This window comes from Pestalotiopsis fici, assembly GCF_000516985.1.
Source record: "Pestalotiopsis fici W106-1 unplaced genomic scaffold PFICI_Scf_6, whole genome shotgun sequence".
Taxonomy (NCBI): domain Eukaryota; kingdom Fungi; phylum Ascomycota; class Sordariomycetes; order Amphisphaeriales; family Sporocadaceae; genus Pestalotiopsis; species Pestalotiopsis fici.
This window is the reverse complement of record NW_006917096.1, coordinates 2,729,693-2,743,116: the sequence shown is the minus strand read 5'-3', so window position 1 is coordinate 2,743,116 and position 13,424 is coordinate 2,729,693. Positions and strand designations below refer to the sequence as shown.

At 51.1% G+C, this 13,424-nt stretch overlaps 2 protein-coding genes across 2 annotated transcripts; one reads left to right on the top strand and one right to left on the bottom strand.

Moving 5' to 3' along the window:
* Window positions 1-459: 459 nt before the first annotated feature.
* Window positions 460-4,239, top strand: PFICI_09293 (uncharacterized protein; the record flags this gene model as incomplete). The annotated part of the gene is made up of 1 exon (XM_007837874.1): window positions 460-4,239. One exon carries the CDS (start codon window positions 460-462, stop codon window positions 4,237-4,239), a length of 3,780 nt encoding a protein of 1,259 aa, XP_007836065.1.
* Window positions 4,240-10,784: 6,545 nt separating this feature from the next.
* Window positions 10,785-11,759, bottom strand: PFICI_09292 (uncharacterized protein; the record flags this gene model as incomplete). Its single annotated transcript, XM_007837873.1, has 1 exon — window positions 10,785-11,759. The coding sequence occupies one exon, from the start codon at window positions 11,757-11,759 to the stop codon at window positions 10,785-10,787; it is 975 nt and encodes a 324-aa protein (XP_007836064.1).
* Between the last annotated feature and the right edge of the window lie 1,665 nt (window positions 11,760-13,424).

The following is a 13,424-nucleotide window of genomic DNA, read 5'->3' as shown; positions in this document are numbered from 1 at the left end:
TTATCCCATCCCGTTGCTTGTTTCCTCACTTTCCCTGGCTATATTCGTCGTCCACCCCCCAAAACACCTACCTCTCTCTGGAATACCACGTATTTGCGACGGAACTGAATTGTATCGTGCGGAATACGCCACTGGCTCGTCATACTAATACCTACGGACCCCTGGAAACGACCTTCTATACTTGAAATCCTGAGCACATACAACGCCTTTGTCGGCCCAGAAAAAAAAAATTCAAGTCGCCGGACTGATAGAATCATCATCGCTGCTGACGGCCCACTCTTCACGTTTCGACTCTGGCGAGGAAGGGGGGCCGTTTGTAAAACAAAGCTACAAGTCCAATTTTTTGTTACCAAGGGGGTAGAAAAGAATTGATATATTTGGGAAATAAAATATAAGGGACGCTTCGGCACACCTGAAGTTGCTGCAACTCGAAACCTACAATTCGCAACTCCGGCCGTCATGGCTGGCACCTACACCGAGGTCGCCCAACAGGACGACGACAGAAATGATGGCGCATCGCCCGTCTCGCTCTCGCCCGCTCTCTCGCCGTCGCCCATGCCACTTCTTCAGGCTGTAAAGTCGACATTTACTCCAATTTCCATGGACTGCGACGACTCATATCAACAACTCGACTCGGAAGACCATATTATTGGAGAATTTCCGCCAAACGACAACGACAGCGACCAACGGGCAGATAAGACTTCTCAAACGGCCATAGGGAACTCCGACGCCGTGGACTTGGCCCAATCAGTAGGAGCTCGAGCTTCTGCACGAGCCACAGCACTCCAATGCCCGACGCCTAACAACACTGAACCCGACCTTCACTCGGCGTCTTCAGGGGCTGTGGATACAGCCTCATCCGGCCGCTCCAGCCCCATTTCCAATTTGGTCAATACGAGGTCACATGTTAGTCAGGGAACAAACGCTGCGAGTCCGACTGCCGTGCATCGCATTTCAAGTAGCAGTAGCAGTAATAGCCCAAAGGCCACGATTGGTCATCTTGCCGATTTGGGCTGCACCTCGTCAGCCAAATCCTCTACATCTGTCGAGGACAACAATGACATTTTGCAACAGCAGCACTCGCAGCAACAGCAGTCGCCTTTGCTCGTCAAACCAAAACCCCTAATTCGCACCGCATCCACCAAGGGCGTCAAAATCATTCACCCGTCGCCTACTGTGAGAAGTCGCTCCAGCTCGCACGCGAGCAACATTGCCCAGCTTGAGGCGACTGCCGAAAAGTTGTCCAGGACTTCGTCTATTGAGAGCGCCATTCGAGACTTGCACGAGGAACAAAAGCGCAGCGATAGCCGCAGATCTTCCATTTTACAAGCCAGCGCAGGGTTTGGTCCAGACTACAAGGAACCCTTTCCGTTTACGAGACAGGTATCGGTCGCAAGCTCGATTCTTGATACGAACAACGCAGCTCGCCACGGTGGCTATTCTCCCGCGGGATATGTCATGTCCCCCAACCACTCGCTACTTTCAAATCACTCCCGTCTCCGATCTGCATCTCACCCTCATTCCGAAGCCGACTCGAGCGACTTGCTGACACGCCACGGCCCTGGCAAGAGCTCAACACGAAGCGCAAAGTCAACAAAGCCTTCACTCACAGATATTGCTGAGATGGAGCCAACAGGTCTGACCTTGGCTGCGATGGATGAGGCCGACCGCCTGCAGGAGCACCCCGAAGAGCATCATTCATCGCACATGCCGCCCATGGACGATGTCGACCTTACTCCCGGTGCTGCATCCCATAACGGTCCGGGCGCAACAGACTACTGGGGCAATTCACATGCTGGGGGTCAGGTGGAACAGGGCCGGCATGACGAACGCCCAAGATCCCGAGCCGAATCAGTGGGCACCATCGATCAAGCAAAGGATGCATTTGCCGACTTTGACGGGGCCCACTGCTCACCGGAGGCCGACGAGGATCCATTCCAAGCACCGTTCAACTTGGATCTGTCACTCCAAATGCCTATTGATCAACCACGCGAACCCGGTAGGCCCATTATATCAGCACCAATGAACCCAACCGTCAGACCAAAATCATATCTAGACCCCATGACAGGACAACAGATGATGTTCTACCCGGCACGGGTTCCCATGATGCTTAACCTACCGCAGAAATTATCCAAAAATCCAAAGGCGGCCGTCAGAAACCAGCGGAGGTCGCAAGTCTTGAGCATGATGCCCGAAGCAACCCGGCAGTCTGCGGCTTGGCTTCCGGAGGTTGTCCCGGAGCCAATGTTCGACCCCCTGGGCCCTGGTTCTGGCTCCAACTCGGAAATACCAACGCCACTTGTGGAGGCTGAACCGGCTCCTGAGGCAGAAGGTCCCTTACTATCTGCGGAGGACGACAGTGCACCACAGGCTCGTCCCAATCTACGATCCGTCGACAGTGAGGCTAGGAAATCACGCCTGTCAGTGATGGACCCTTCAGATAAACGCAAATCGCGAATGTCTTACACCATCGACAATCTCCCACCGCAGCTTCGAGCTAGTGCTTTCTTTGATATGCCATCTGAATCACCTAATATTGAGCTCAAGGATGGATCGGCCATGGCTACTCTTGACAGTATCCTGGACGCGTCCGCAAAGGCCCCAGTTTCAGCTTTTACGGATCATTCATTTGCGGGTAAACTTGGAGATGAGACATATGGCGTTGAGAAACGTAAATCTCATGTTAAGCGAAACAGCACGGCCGATGCGTTGGAAGTTAAGAAGCGACGTTCCATCTTTCACTTGCGCGCCCCGAGCAAGATTAGCATTAGAAGTTCCTCCAAGGAAGAGAAGCAAAGCAACATGTCAAGTCCTGGACTGGGTATCAAGAACGGCAGCGAATCTGGCGACGATGAGCATAACAAACTAGCGTCTGATGCCGAGGATGGCGAGGATGTGAGCGACAATGAAGAGGATAGCGACATTGATCCTGTCAGTCACGGCCCACCAACCACCCTCCTAGCTGAGTTGCAGATCCGCAAGCACCAACAAAAGATGCGCACCAAGGCGCCTGGGCTGCTATATCCCAATGGGATGCATTCTACTCTCCTCGAGATTGACACTGTCGCGGAGATGGAGCGTCAGAACCGCAAAGGCAAGAAAATCAACCTTGCATGGGAAGGAGCAAATGATGCAGCTGGCGAATCAGACGATGAGGATGTCCCACTCGGACTTCTACCAGTTAAGCAAAATGGTGCATCGAAGATGCAAGCCTTCCAGGCGGAGATGAACCGACCGCTGGGACTCATGGAGCAACGGAATCTCGATGACAATGAACCGCTTAGTCACCGCCGCAACCGTCTCCAGGGTCGCCCTACCCTGGCATCACGACAATCGTTGATGGCTTTGTCAGGTGGAGGCGCTCTGGGAATGAGTGGTGGTCTTGGGCCGCCAAGCCCGGCCCTGAGAACACACACTCCGGAAGAGGACGAGCACGAGGGAGAGACGCTGGGAGAACGAAAACGTCGCCTTGCCGCTCAAGGCGACGCAGAAAACCCTCTTCCTCAGGCTCGCCCAGTGAGCGGAGCATTTTCTGCCGAATTGCTTGGTCAACTGGGAGATACTTTCAAGGAAGATGCCGTCTCGGACACCAAGGAAAAGGACAAGGCCGCTCCTGCTGAGGAAGAGGAAACACTTGGGCAACGCCGGCGACGTCTGCAAGCGGAACGTGAGGCACGAGAAAAGGAGATGGGCGCTGGGGGTGGTCCACTTCAGATCCCTGCCCCGCCTATGATCACCAAGCGCCACTCAATGGCCGACGTCCTAGGCGCAACTCGTCGGACCGTTCTGACTGATCCCAGGGCAGATACCGAGCGGGCCAAACAAGAAGAGGCACAACGGTTCAGAAAGAGCCAAGACCTGAAGCTGGCTGGCTTCCGCGCGCAGATTCCTGACAATCTGAGCACTCCAAACCTCCAGCGCTCAGGTGGCTACATGGCGGGGCAATATAACGACGGGACTGCGGGCGGACTCGGACGCACCAGACTCCAGCACAGCTCCAGTTTTCAAGCTCCAGGCGTGCAGCAACTGCCCATGAATAACGCCATTGGCGGCATTATGGGTGGTAACAACGCATACGGGATGGGTAGTGTCGGCGGCTACAACGGTATGCACAACAACGGCTATGGTCAAAACGTCCTCGCCTACAATGGCATGCCACTGCAGCTGCCAATGCCAATGCAACAACCAGGGCAACAGTACGATAGGGTTGACCGATGGAGGCAGAGTATCGTGCCTTGATATGTGTAAGCCAACAGCACCATAACGGGCGACTAGGGGTCTTGAACGGTCACACACCACCACAATACGCTTTTGACGCAACAGCCAAATTAGCGACGGGGAGGTCGCACTTAATGATTTTCGATCGAAGAGTAGCAGTAACAGGGCAGCATGGTCAGCATTGGGCAACGGCGTTTTCTGTGAATCAACAGCGGTCAGGGAGGATTTGATCATCTTGCATATAGGCACGCGCATATCATCACGGGATAATATCGGCATACTGCATCGAAGCACATAAGCACATACACACCTTGTAATACTTGACGGATATTTTCTGCCGTCTCATATATTCACAGTTATCAATACAACTAAGACGCGAGCGACCGAAACAAATCATTTTTCATTTAGATCATCGTACCAGATGATGAGTTGTCATAAACTAGCAAAAATAGTACGGCATAACTCAGTGCAGAAGACAAGCGCATGATTCTGGCATACGGGGAATCGCCCTGCCTATTACGTACTCATCAGTCGTACAGCCCATGATCTCTCTGGACGCGAGTCGGAGCCGGTCTGCAGCCCGGGTGAAGATGAAATTGACGGGCGACAATGTGCGAGATTACCCGCCGAGTGCTTGCTGAATTGAGAGTCACGAAGGTGACGGTGGGTGCAACCCAACTTATAATCACCAACTGCATGCAATCCTCCGAAACAGAATGCCTTGACTGGAAGAGCCCAATATGGTGCTTTTCGACGCGTGGATGGAGTCGGTCAACCAAGGATGAGTTGCCTTTTCTGTCCCGGTTGCCTTTGTGCGACATGGGTATGATGACACGGCGACGTCTACAAAACCACCTGTGGAAGTATGGCATAACGAGAGCAACATGGGAACAAACCCCTCCAACCCGCTTTCTTTTCCGTCCATCCTCCCTGTGCTCTACTATACGCCACGATTCTAACAAATCACTGATCTACTATTCTAGCAAGCCCACTTACCTAACTACCGTACAGACCGGCCGAGACGGGAGAAGCGGAAATGCATACCCACAGTGAAAAGAAGTGGGAGAGGAAGAGGCGGCGGCAGCGTCCAAACAAAGAAAAGCTGACAGACCTATCCATTCCGCGCGCTCGCAGATTGACAAGCAGACAGTTCGGCTCACATGCGTTTGCCTGCCTTACGTCCAGGGTGGCCAAAGGTCTTGTTTCCCATTAGGCTAATGCAGGTAGTGTAGTAGCAGCTGTCGGCTTTGTGCAGCGATTCGACAGGCCCTCCACGATGCGCGATGCGCCAAAAGAGCCGCAACTGTTTTCCTAAACGAGTTCCTGCCAACACGAACCCACCTCTCTCAGGCTCCTATTCGATAGTGATGCCAGTCGAAACAGTATCCTATCATGCGGAGGAACGACTCTCAACACACGCGGCATGCGCATCAACTGGCCAGAACCTGGCGGTGAAGTTTCTACAACAAGCACACCACCCCCAAGGATCATTCGCTGCCACCTACCTGCTTACCTCGAAGCGCCTCCATTTCACATTGATGTTCTTCACTCATTTGAATGTGATTGCGAATATGGGTCGTGACTATTCGAACCCCGCGAAGTAAAGTGCCGACGTACCGAGCAGGGTTTTGGGGAGATGTTCCATCGGCTGTTTCTTCTACTCTATTTCCTAAAACATCATAGTCATCGTGGATCTCAAGGTTTCGAGGCTTTCTGGAAAGGAGGAAAAAAAAAAAGAGCTGCTTAATCCCTCAACGACATCCGGCCGGGAACCCTACCCCTTGTTGGATATATTTCTTCCATGATACGATGGCGACTCGGAGGAAACGCAAACGGGCACTAAATCACACTGCCGGAATGTGGCACAGCGTCGATGTCACTGTCAGAGCGAGGTTACTCTTCTGCAGGCTATCCGTGACCGGCCGCACTCAAAGCCTACATGGCTCGTACAACCACACGTACGTATATCCAGTACTTTGTAAAATGCATCATGTACCTACCTACAGTTTACAGATCTACACCAGGTTGAGTGTCCTGTCCAGTGCACACCTTGCAACGTGTTGCAGTTCGTTCCACTCAATTCACTCATCGATCAGCACACGTATGAACATACATAGACGTACATGCCTTGGCCATGACGATGCATCCGCGCCCATGTACAATCGCAATTCATCCTGCAGCCCTGTGACTGGCCAGATATGGATGGCGAGGACAGATCAGAGCAGGACGAACACCATCCGGAGTTTCCTTTACTTTCACGGCACACATACACAAACAGATGCCTACATACACTTCATCAAGAATTACAAAATGCGACGCTGCAACGTACAGCATGTTTCGTACTTTATGTGAAGATACAACAGGAGTATAGTGCAATCATCCCTGCAAGGCGGCCGAGAAGGAGGAGTCACAATAAAGATAGAAGGGAGACAGACGCCGAGCCGCTACGGGGCCCCGTGCCCGCTTCCCACCGCCTTCCTGCTGGCAATCGCGATGAGATGATAGAGAAGGGATTGGGCAGAGTTTCTTTGACAGAGTGGACTCTCTTTCTTGTGAACTGTTTTTCTCCTCTGTCTCTCTTGCCCATCTTTACTCTGCTTGATATGTGCCGAGCCAATACGAGCTCGATAACACCCTTGACTTGAAAGCTTGGATCAGCTTGGCCGTACGATGAGGGCGAGGGGGTTTGGCAGAGAAAAACTAGACTAGAGGCAAGCAGAGAAAGGTGGTCCTCGTATACCAAGAAACATCCGAAGACCGGCAGAGGACGGGCGACAAAAAAAAAAAAAAAAAAACCTCCAATCGTTCGTAAATTCCAGCGGATGGGCAGACATTGAAAAGGGAACTGGGGTATTTTCTTGGTACTGTGAAAGAGAACATGCCCAAAAAAAAAAAAAAAAAAAAAAAAGGTGCGGCACCTTTGAGCGGCATTGGGTTTGGGTAGAGAAGAAAAGAAAAGAATTTTTTTCTACATATTTACTAATATCTGATTCGATGAGCATTGGGGGGAAATCTGGTGGTTCAATAAGAACAACGATTTTGATCTTTGAGAGACTGGCCCTTTCCTATTTTTTCCCTTTTCTGTCCCTTCTTTCCTTCTTCGCTTCCCTATACCCCCGCCCCCCCTTGCTCATGCCATGCCTAAACTGCCACGCTGCCATCTGCAGGTGATGACTTGACTACATTAGCGCCTCAACGGCTGTCGAGCGAGAACCGGGGAACCCTCCGCTTTGAGCATCTTCAAGCTGTGGGGGTTTTTTTACTGAAAAGGAAGCGAAGAAGAAAGAAAAACCAAAACCACCACAGCAGCCCAACCAAAAACAAGGTATGGTCATGAAATGGGCATTATTGGCATCATTGGCATCATTGGCATCCACTACCCTGTTCCTTCGGTTCGTTCTGTCGTTCGTTCGTTCGCTCGCCGAGTCCCCTCACTCACCCACCTGCTCCCCCCCTCCCCCCCCTCCCTGCCTCCCCTGGCCTTGTCTCGGAGACGAGACCCTGAGCGCGGGCGGACATGGCATGCCATGCCGTCCGTCCATCCATGCATTTCACTTTACCTCAGGGCTGAGAGGAGCTGCCGGCTGGCCCTATCACGACTTCATCCTGGCCGGCACGAGACCTGTCTGCTCCTGCTCGTGCGCAAGCAGTATACGTGTTGGTGGCCGGCAGGAATCGTGAAGGATCTCTTCATGACCATCCTTTTTCTCTTATTCTTCTCTTTTGGCCCTTGGACCTACCTTGAAGGGGACAGTTCGGTGGTCTGAACAAGTCAAGGGGGGGCAAGGACCGGCCGCACACTTGCTTAGATGCTTGCAGCCAGCCAGCCAGCCAAAAGCCAGCCAACGAGCGGGTGCTTCCGGTAGATCAAAAACTAGTAGTAATATCTATCCAATCCGTCCAGCGCCAAGTCAGCAAATCCAACCGAGCATCGACGTTGACTTGAGCAAGACGGCAACCAGAGTGGTCGGCCGATCCTCTACTGCAACAGCAACGTTTGTTGCTGTGCACTAAACTACCTCACATACGTGCCACACCTGCTACTCCACCTTGGACGTCGGTCGGCCATGCATTCGATCGCGGCAGACATACAGAACCTGTCTGTAATGCTTCCTTCCGTGCTTCCTGACCACGCAAGCCCAGCATGGACTTTTACGCACTTGGACGGCCTAAGTGTCTTGCCCTACAGGCAGACTAACTGCATTCAGTAGTCTACATATATCATCATGACTCCAGAGTAGCACATCGAGGAGACAAGAGAAACGAATACAGAGTGAAAAGAGAGAGAGAGAAAAAAAGGGTCCGGCTTAGTTCCTAACGAGGTAGCAGGTCTAAAAGAGCATGTTGGACAAAATCTACACTACAGCCGGATCTTCCCACATCGAACAAGGGCCCCGTCCCACACCACCCCTTTGACTGACGTTGATCAGATACTCCCCACACGCGCATACTTCAAGTGTGCGTGCTGCCAACCAGGGCAGAGAAACAGACGCACAGCCGACATCTAAGCTTCCGACCTTCCCCTGCTCCTGCTTCTGCCGTTGCTGCTTGCTTGCTGGCTGGCCCGCTGGTTGCTTCCGCTTCCGCATCTATCGGCCTCTTTTTATTTCTTGTTGCTCTGCTTCTCCCCCAGAGGAAGCTATATGAGACATGACAGCAGACTGGCGATCCTTTCATTCCTCTTTTGAACCAATGCCACTACTATAACAATAGCAGCAGCAGCAGACCAGCGGGACTTGTCTGTGATTCAACCTGTACATAAAAAGTTGAGCTCTTCCTGCTCTCGTTCCTTTTTTTTTTGGCCCCTCGTCAATTGGATTTTCTTTGAGGTCATACCCCACACTATTTGCAAGACCCTGAAGTAGATCTATGCCAAGGGGGCTGCAACAAAGATCAGCGGCCAACTTTTGCGACCTACTTTGCTGGCACTTTGCATTGACTGCATCTATTCTCATGTAAGCAAAGCACCATCTCAAAACCCCTCCAAGCAACCTAATATGAGGTTTACCCGTTTCGTCCTTGTTCAGCCTTATGCTCACATGAATCTGTCCTACCATGTAGTTACAGAAACTTCAGCCCCCAAACGACTGCCTCTTATATCCAGGAGCTTATCATCAAAAACAAGCCCTCGGTTAGAGTGGTTCGTGATGTGCCGCCTCGTGCTCTTTTCTGGCACATGTACACGATGCGGGGGAGACTTTCACTGGGAAGACCTGTCCCAACAGCTTCCCTGTCTCGAAGCCAAAAACAATGGCATATTTGGAGAATGCAGAAACGGCGTGAATATGGACCAACACTCATTTGATCAGGAGTGTGATTCCTGCATGGACGATGAGAGCCAAGCGCAGCAGAGTCAGAGAAATAACGACAAAGGGAAGAAGCGGCAACGCACCAGATGAGAAGACCAAAAGGGAAGAGGGAGGAGAAGAAGAAGAAGCAAAAGAAGAGACTCATGTCCTCAAGGACCGGTGATACCGTATAGGAAGGGCATACGCTAGTATGAATCATTAATGGTGGCAATCTGTTTTTTTTTTTTCTTCATTTTCGTACATTCTTGCTTCAGCTTGCTGTAGATCAACGATCGGACCCGGCATTCGATGGAAGGCATCTCGCAATCTTGTTTGCCTCTGACCTTGGGACATAATATGCAGTTGTGAACTCTCCATCTCCGTCTGCCTTTGCATGTGGATGACATGCCTAAGCGTAGTCGTATCCTCGTGGGATGGGTTGCTCTGCTGACATGGCTCTTGCCCGAATCTCGCGGGGATGCCGCAAAGCATTTAGTATAGTCAGCAGCTCTGTTTAAGAATTAATTGACTGTACTGGCAACACTTCTGTATGGCCGCCTCAAGTCTCAAGTTGGGCAAAGTCTTGAAACATGAATTTGATCTAGCAAATGCATCGATCTTTGACCCTGCGCTCAATCATTCTAGTCTTATTCAACTTTTGACGATTTTGCACAGCAAGTTGTAAGATATCCGACTTGGTAAGAAGGAATGATACGATATAGTATAGTCTCTACTTGGCGATACAAGTATTCGGCAGAAGGGGGTGAGAAAAAGGTTGTCTCCCTGCCCTCAAAACTCCGGAAAGTGGGAGCATGGGATCACCCGCTACGAGACATAGAATGAGATCGGCCGAAAAAAAGCAAATCCTCTTCCCTTTGATACTCGAAACATGCAGCAAGAAATTATGTTTATACAGCCATTGCCTATTGCGGAAGAGGAAACGCACTGATGTAGCAAAGCGCTGGTCGTCTATAAATACACATGTGCCATTTACCTCCAAGGTAGGATGACCATGTAAAGGAAGACAAAGTGAGTTTTGATCTTGCCGAGATTCTCTACTCCCAGACACCAAATGGTAAAAGCTTCCAAAAAATCATTTCCTCGATCTTTCCTACTTGTTACCGTTCCAACTGAATGCACCAGATATGAGCACTGCTATCCATGAGACTCTAAACACTCGAACGCTGTGTAAACGAAAGAATAAAAATAAAAATTATTAATACCTCTATAGTATCCGTATTATATACCAACCAGTTTCACCCAACATAGAGAATTGGCTCACGAGACGGTAGACTGACTCTTGTCCCACGTCTCGGCCACAATCCTCCAATATCGGGCCTCATCGACCCGGACATGGGCAACGTGGGTACCCTCCTCAAACACCTCGGCCCGGACATCGTAGCCCCGGGCCTCGGCCTGGCGGGCGTGCTTTTCCACGTGGCGCCAGTCGACCATGTCGTCGCCTCGGCCGTAAATGTAGGCGCGACAGGCCTGCCGCGTGCGGGCGGCATCATTGTGCCGGTCGGCGTTGATGATGAGGTTATAGGGCCTGCGCAGCGCCACGGCCACGACCCAGAGGTACATGTCCAGCAGGTGGATCAGCGGCGCCATGAGCCAGCGCAGCAGGCTGCCTCTGGGAAACCCAGCGATCGAGGCATTGTAGGCGCTCCAGTAGCTGTACAGGCCGGGACACGAGTCGTAGACGGCCGTGTGCCGGGGGAACGGCCGCCCGCCCGTCTCGGCCTCGTACGCCTCGAAGAGTTCCTTTGAGCTGGCGACGCCGCCATTGGAAAAGACGTGCAAGAGGATTTCGGGAGGTGATTGTTGTTGTTCTTTGAGGGTGGTCGAAGAAGAATCATTGTCCTCGGACTCGGAGGAAAGGACACCGCTGCTCATGAGGGACCGGATGTACGAGAGGGCCGGCCGGACGGCCGCGATGCACTCGGACCGCCAGACAATGTGGCGAAAGACAAACTTGACCAGCAGGATCCGGGACGTGGGATATAAGGTTTGGTACCGCGTTATGTACTTGGCAATGTGCAAGTCGCGGGCGTCCATCCAGCTGGCGACCAGGATCAGCTTGGGGGCTGCTGTAGTAGTACCATCTCCAATAATAGCATTTGCTGTTGCTGCCGCTGCCGGTGAACCATTTTCAGTATCGGTGACTGCAGAAGAAGAAGAAGAAGGCTCGTAAAAGTACACGAATGGTGACGCCTTGGTCATTGTCTTTAGTGGCTGCCTCTGCTCCGCCATGGTTGCCATATCGTGGGCACGGCTTGCTTTGCTTTGTTGACCCTGCTACCTGCAGGTGTGTGGTGGGTATCTTTTCCCTTAGATGCGGTGATCGACAAGGCCAAAGATGCAATGCAGGTTGACAAGAGAAAAAAAAAGAAACTTCCTGACAAGCAGTATAAATGCAATAAGCTTTTGGTGCGTTTGCAGAAGCAGAGAAATTCTGCAAGGAATGAAAGAATCGAAATCGCACACGATATTCAACCAGCCTTTCTTGTCCTTCGTCCCCTCGTGCTTCCCTTTGCTCCAGGTGACCTGGATCCTTGTACAGTTGATCAATATAGTGCTTATGCGGATTGGCGGAACGGTATCTTAGTACCTCGGCTAGGCAAGCGTCTTTGCTCTGATCTTCTGGCTTTGGTTCTGAGCAACGGCTGTTTTCTATCAAGGTCTGGGGGAGATGTGATATGAATGAGACCTCGCACAAAAATGGAGAGAAAAGAAAACAAAAATTAGACGAGTAGAGTTGTATTGGGGGTTCGGCTATAGCTGCATGATAGAGAAAGGAAGAAAGAAAAATCCAAATGTGCATACGTACTCCTTATCAAATCCTGGCCGGGGATTGCAACAATTGTGCCTCCCCGGAGCAAACACGGCGCATGTCCCTTTTTTTTACCATGTACAAACAGAAAAAAGAAGCGGCCCGTCGGTGGATCTGAGGACCCTTCCTACGGCGTTGGGGGTATTTTGCTGACAGTTGAAAAGAAAAAGTCCATGTAGGGACCAAAAAACGCAGCAACAAAAAAACACACCCCCCGTCGCAGATCATCCGGCAAAAGCCCCCCGGCCGATTAGCTTTGGGCTTTGGCGCTTTTTGACCAGTTGCAAAAGAACAGGTTACCATATTCGGCAACCAGCTCGCCCTCGCCAACGCGAAACTAATTGTCCAAGACAATTCCATTGGTTTGTTTGCCGAACAAACAACGATCTAACAAGTAGTCTTGTTTCGTAGTGGGAAATGATAAAAAAAAAACTGGGGTCCGCTACGGAATATATGATTTTAGTATAGTAACATATCACTTATTGCCTAGTTATTGCCTAGAGTCTTGCGAGACAAAAGGTCCTACACTAGAATGGTCACGAATCTTGTCTAATTTGCAAAGGAATCGAATATATTGCAGTGTTCGATTACGTTCTTGGTCCGTTCGCGATGAATCACTCACCACTACAATACACTTCCTAGTTCATATCCACCATAACGGCAACAAATAACCCTGCAAAGTTGGAGGCTCAAAGCTATAGACACTATGCGCAAGAGACGCGTCCCCAACTCGGATCCGAAGATAACGAATGCTGATCTCATCCCACGTTTGGACTCAGAGTCCGCTTTTGGTATATGATTAACTAGGTTGTCCATGAGGTTTCCTATTAGGGTATTAAAACCTCCACTTTGCTAGTTGGCTGCGTCGCAGTTGCACACGGCATGAAGGAGTATAGCAACAAATTCCAGTGTACCTCGGTCCCAGGACTGTTGTGATCCCAATATCCAAACAGCACATGTCACTATAGATCTGATTGCTTATCACTAGCTGCAAGCATTCGTTCAAGATCCCGCGGGCTCGAACACACCAGAGTAGGCTACCGAGGGAAGTTTGTCCCGTGTCGGGGGAGCAAACGTTTCCAGTG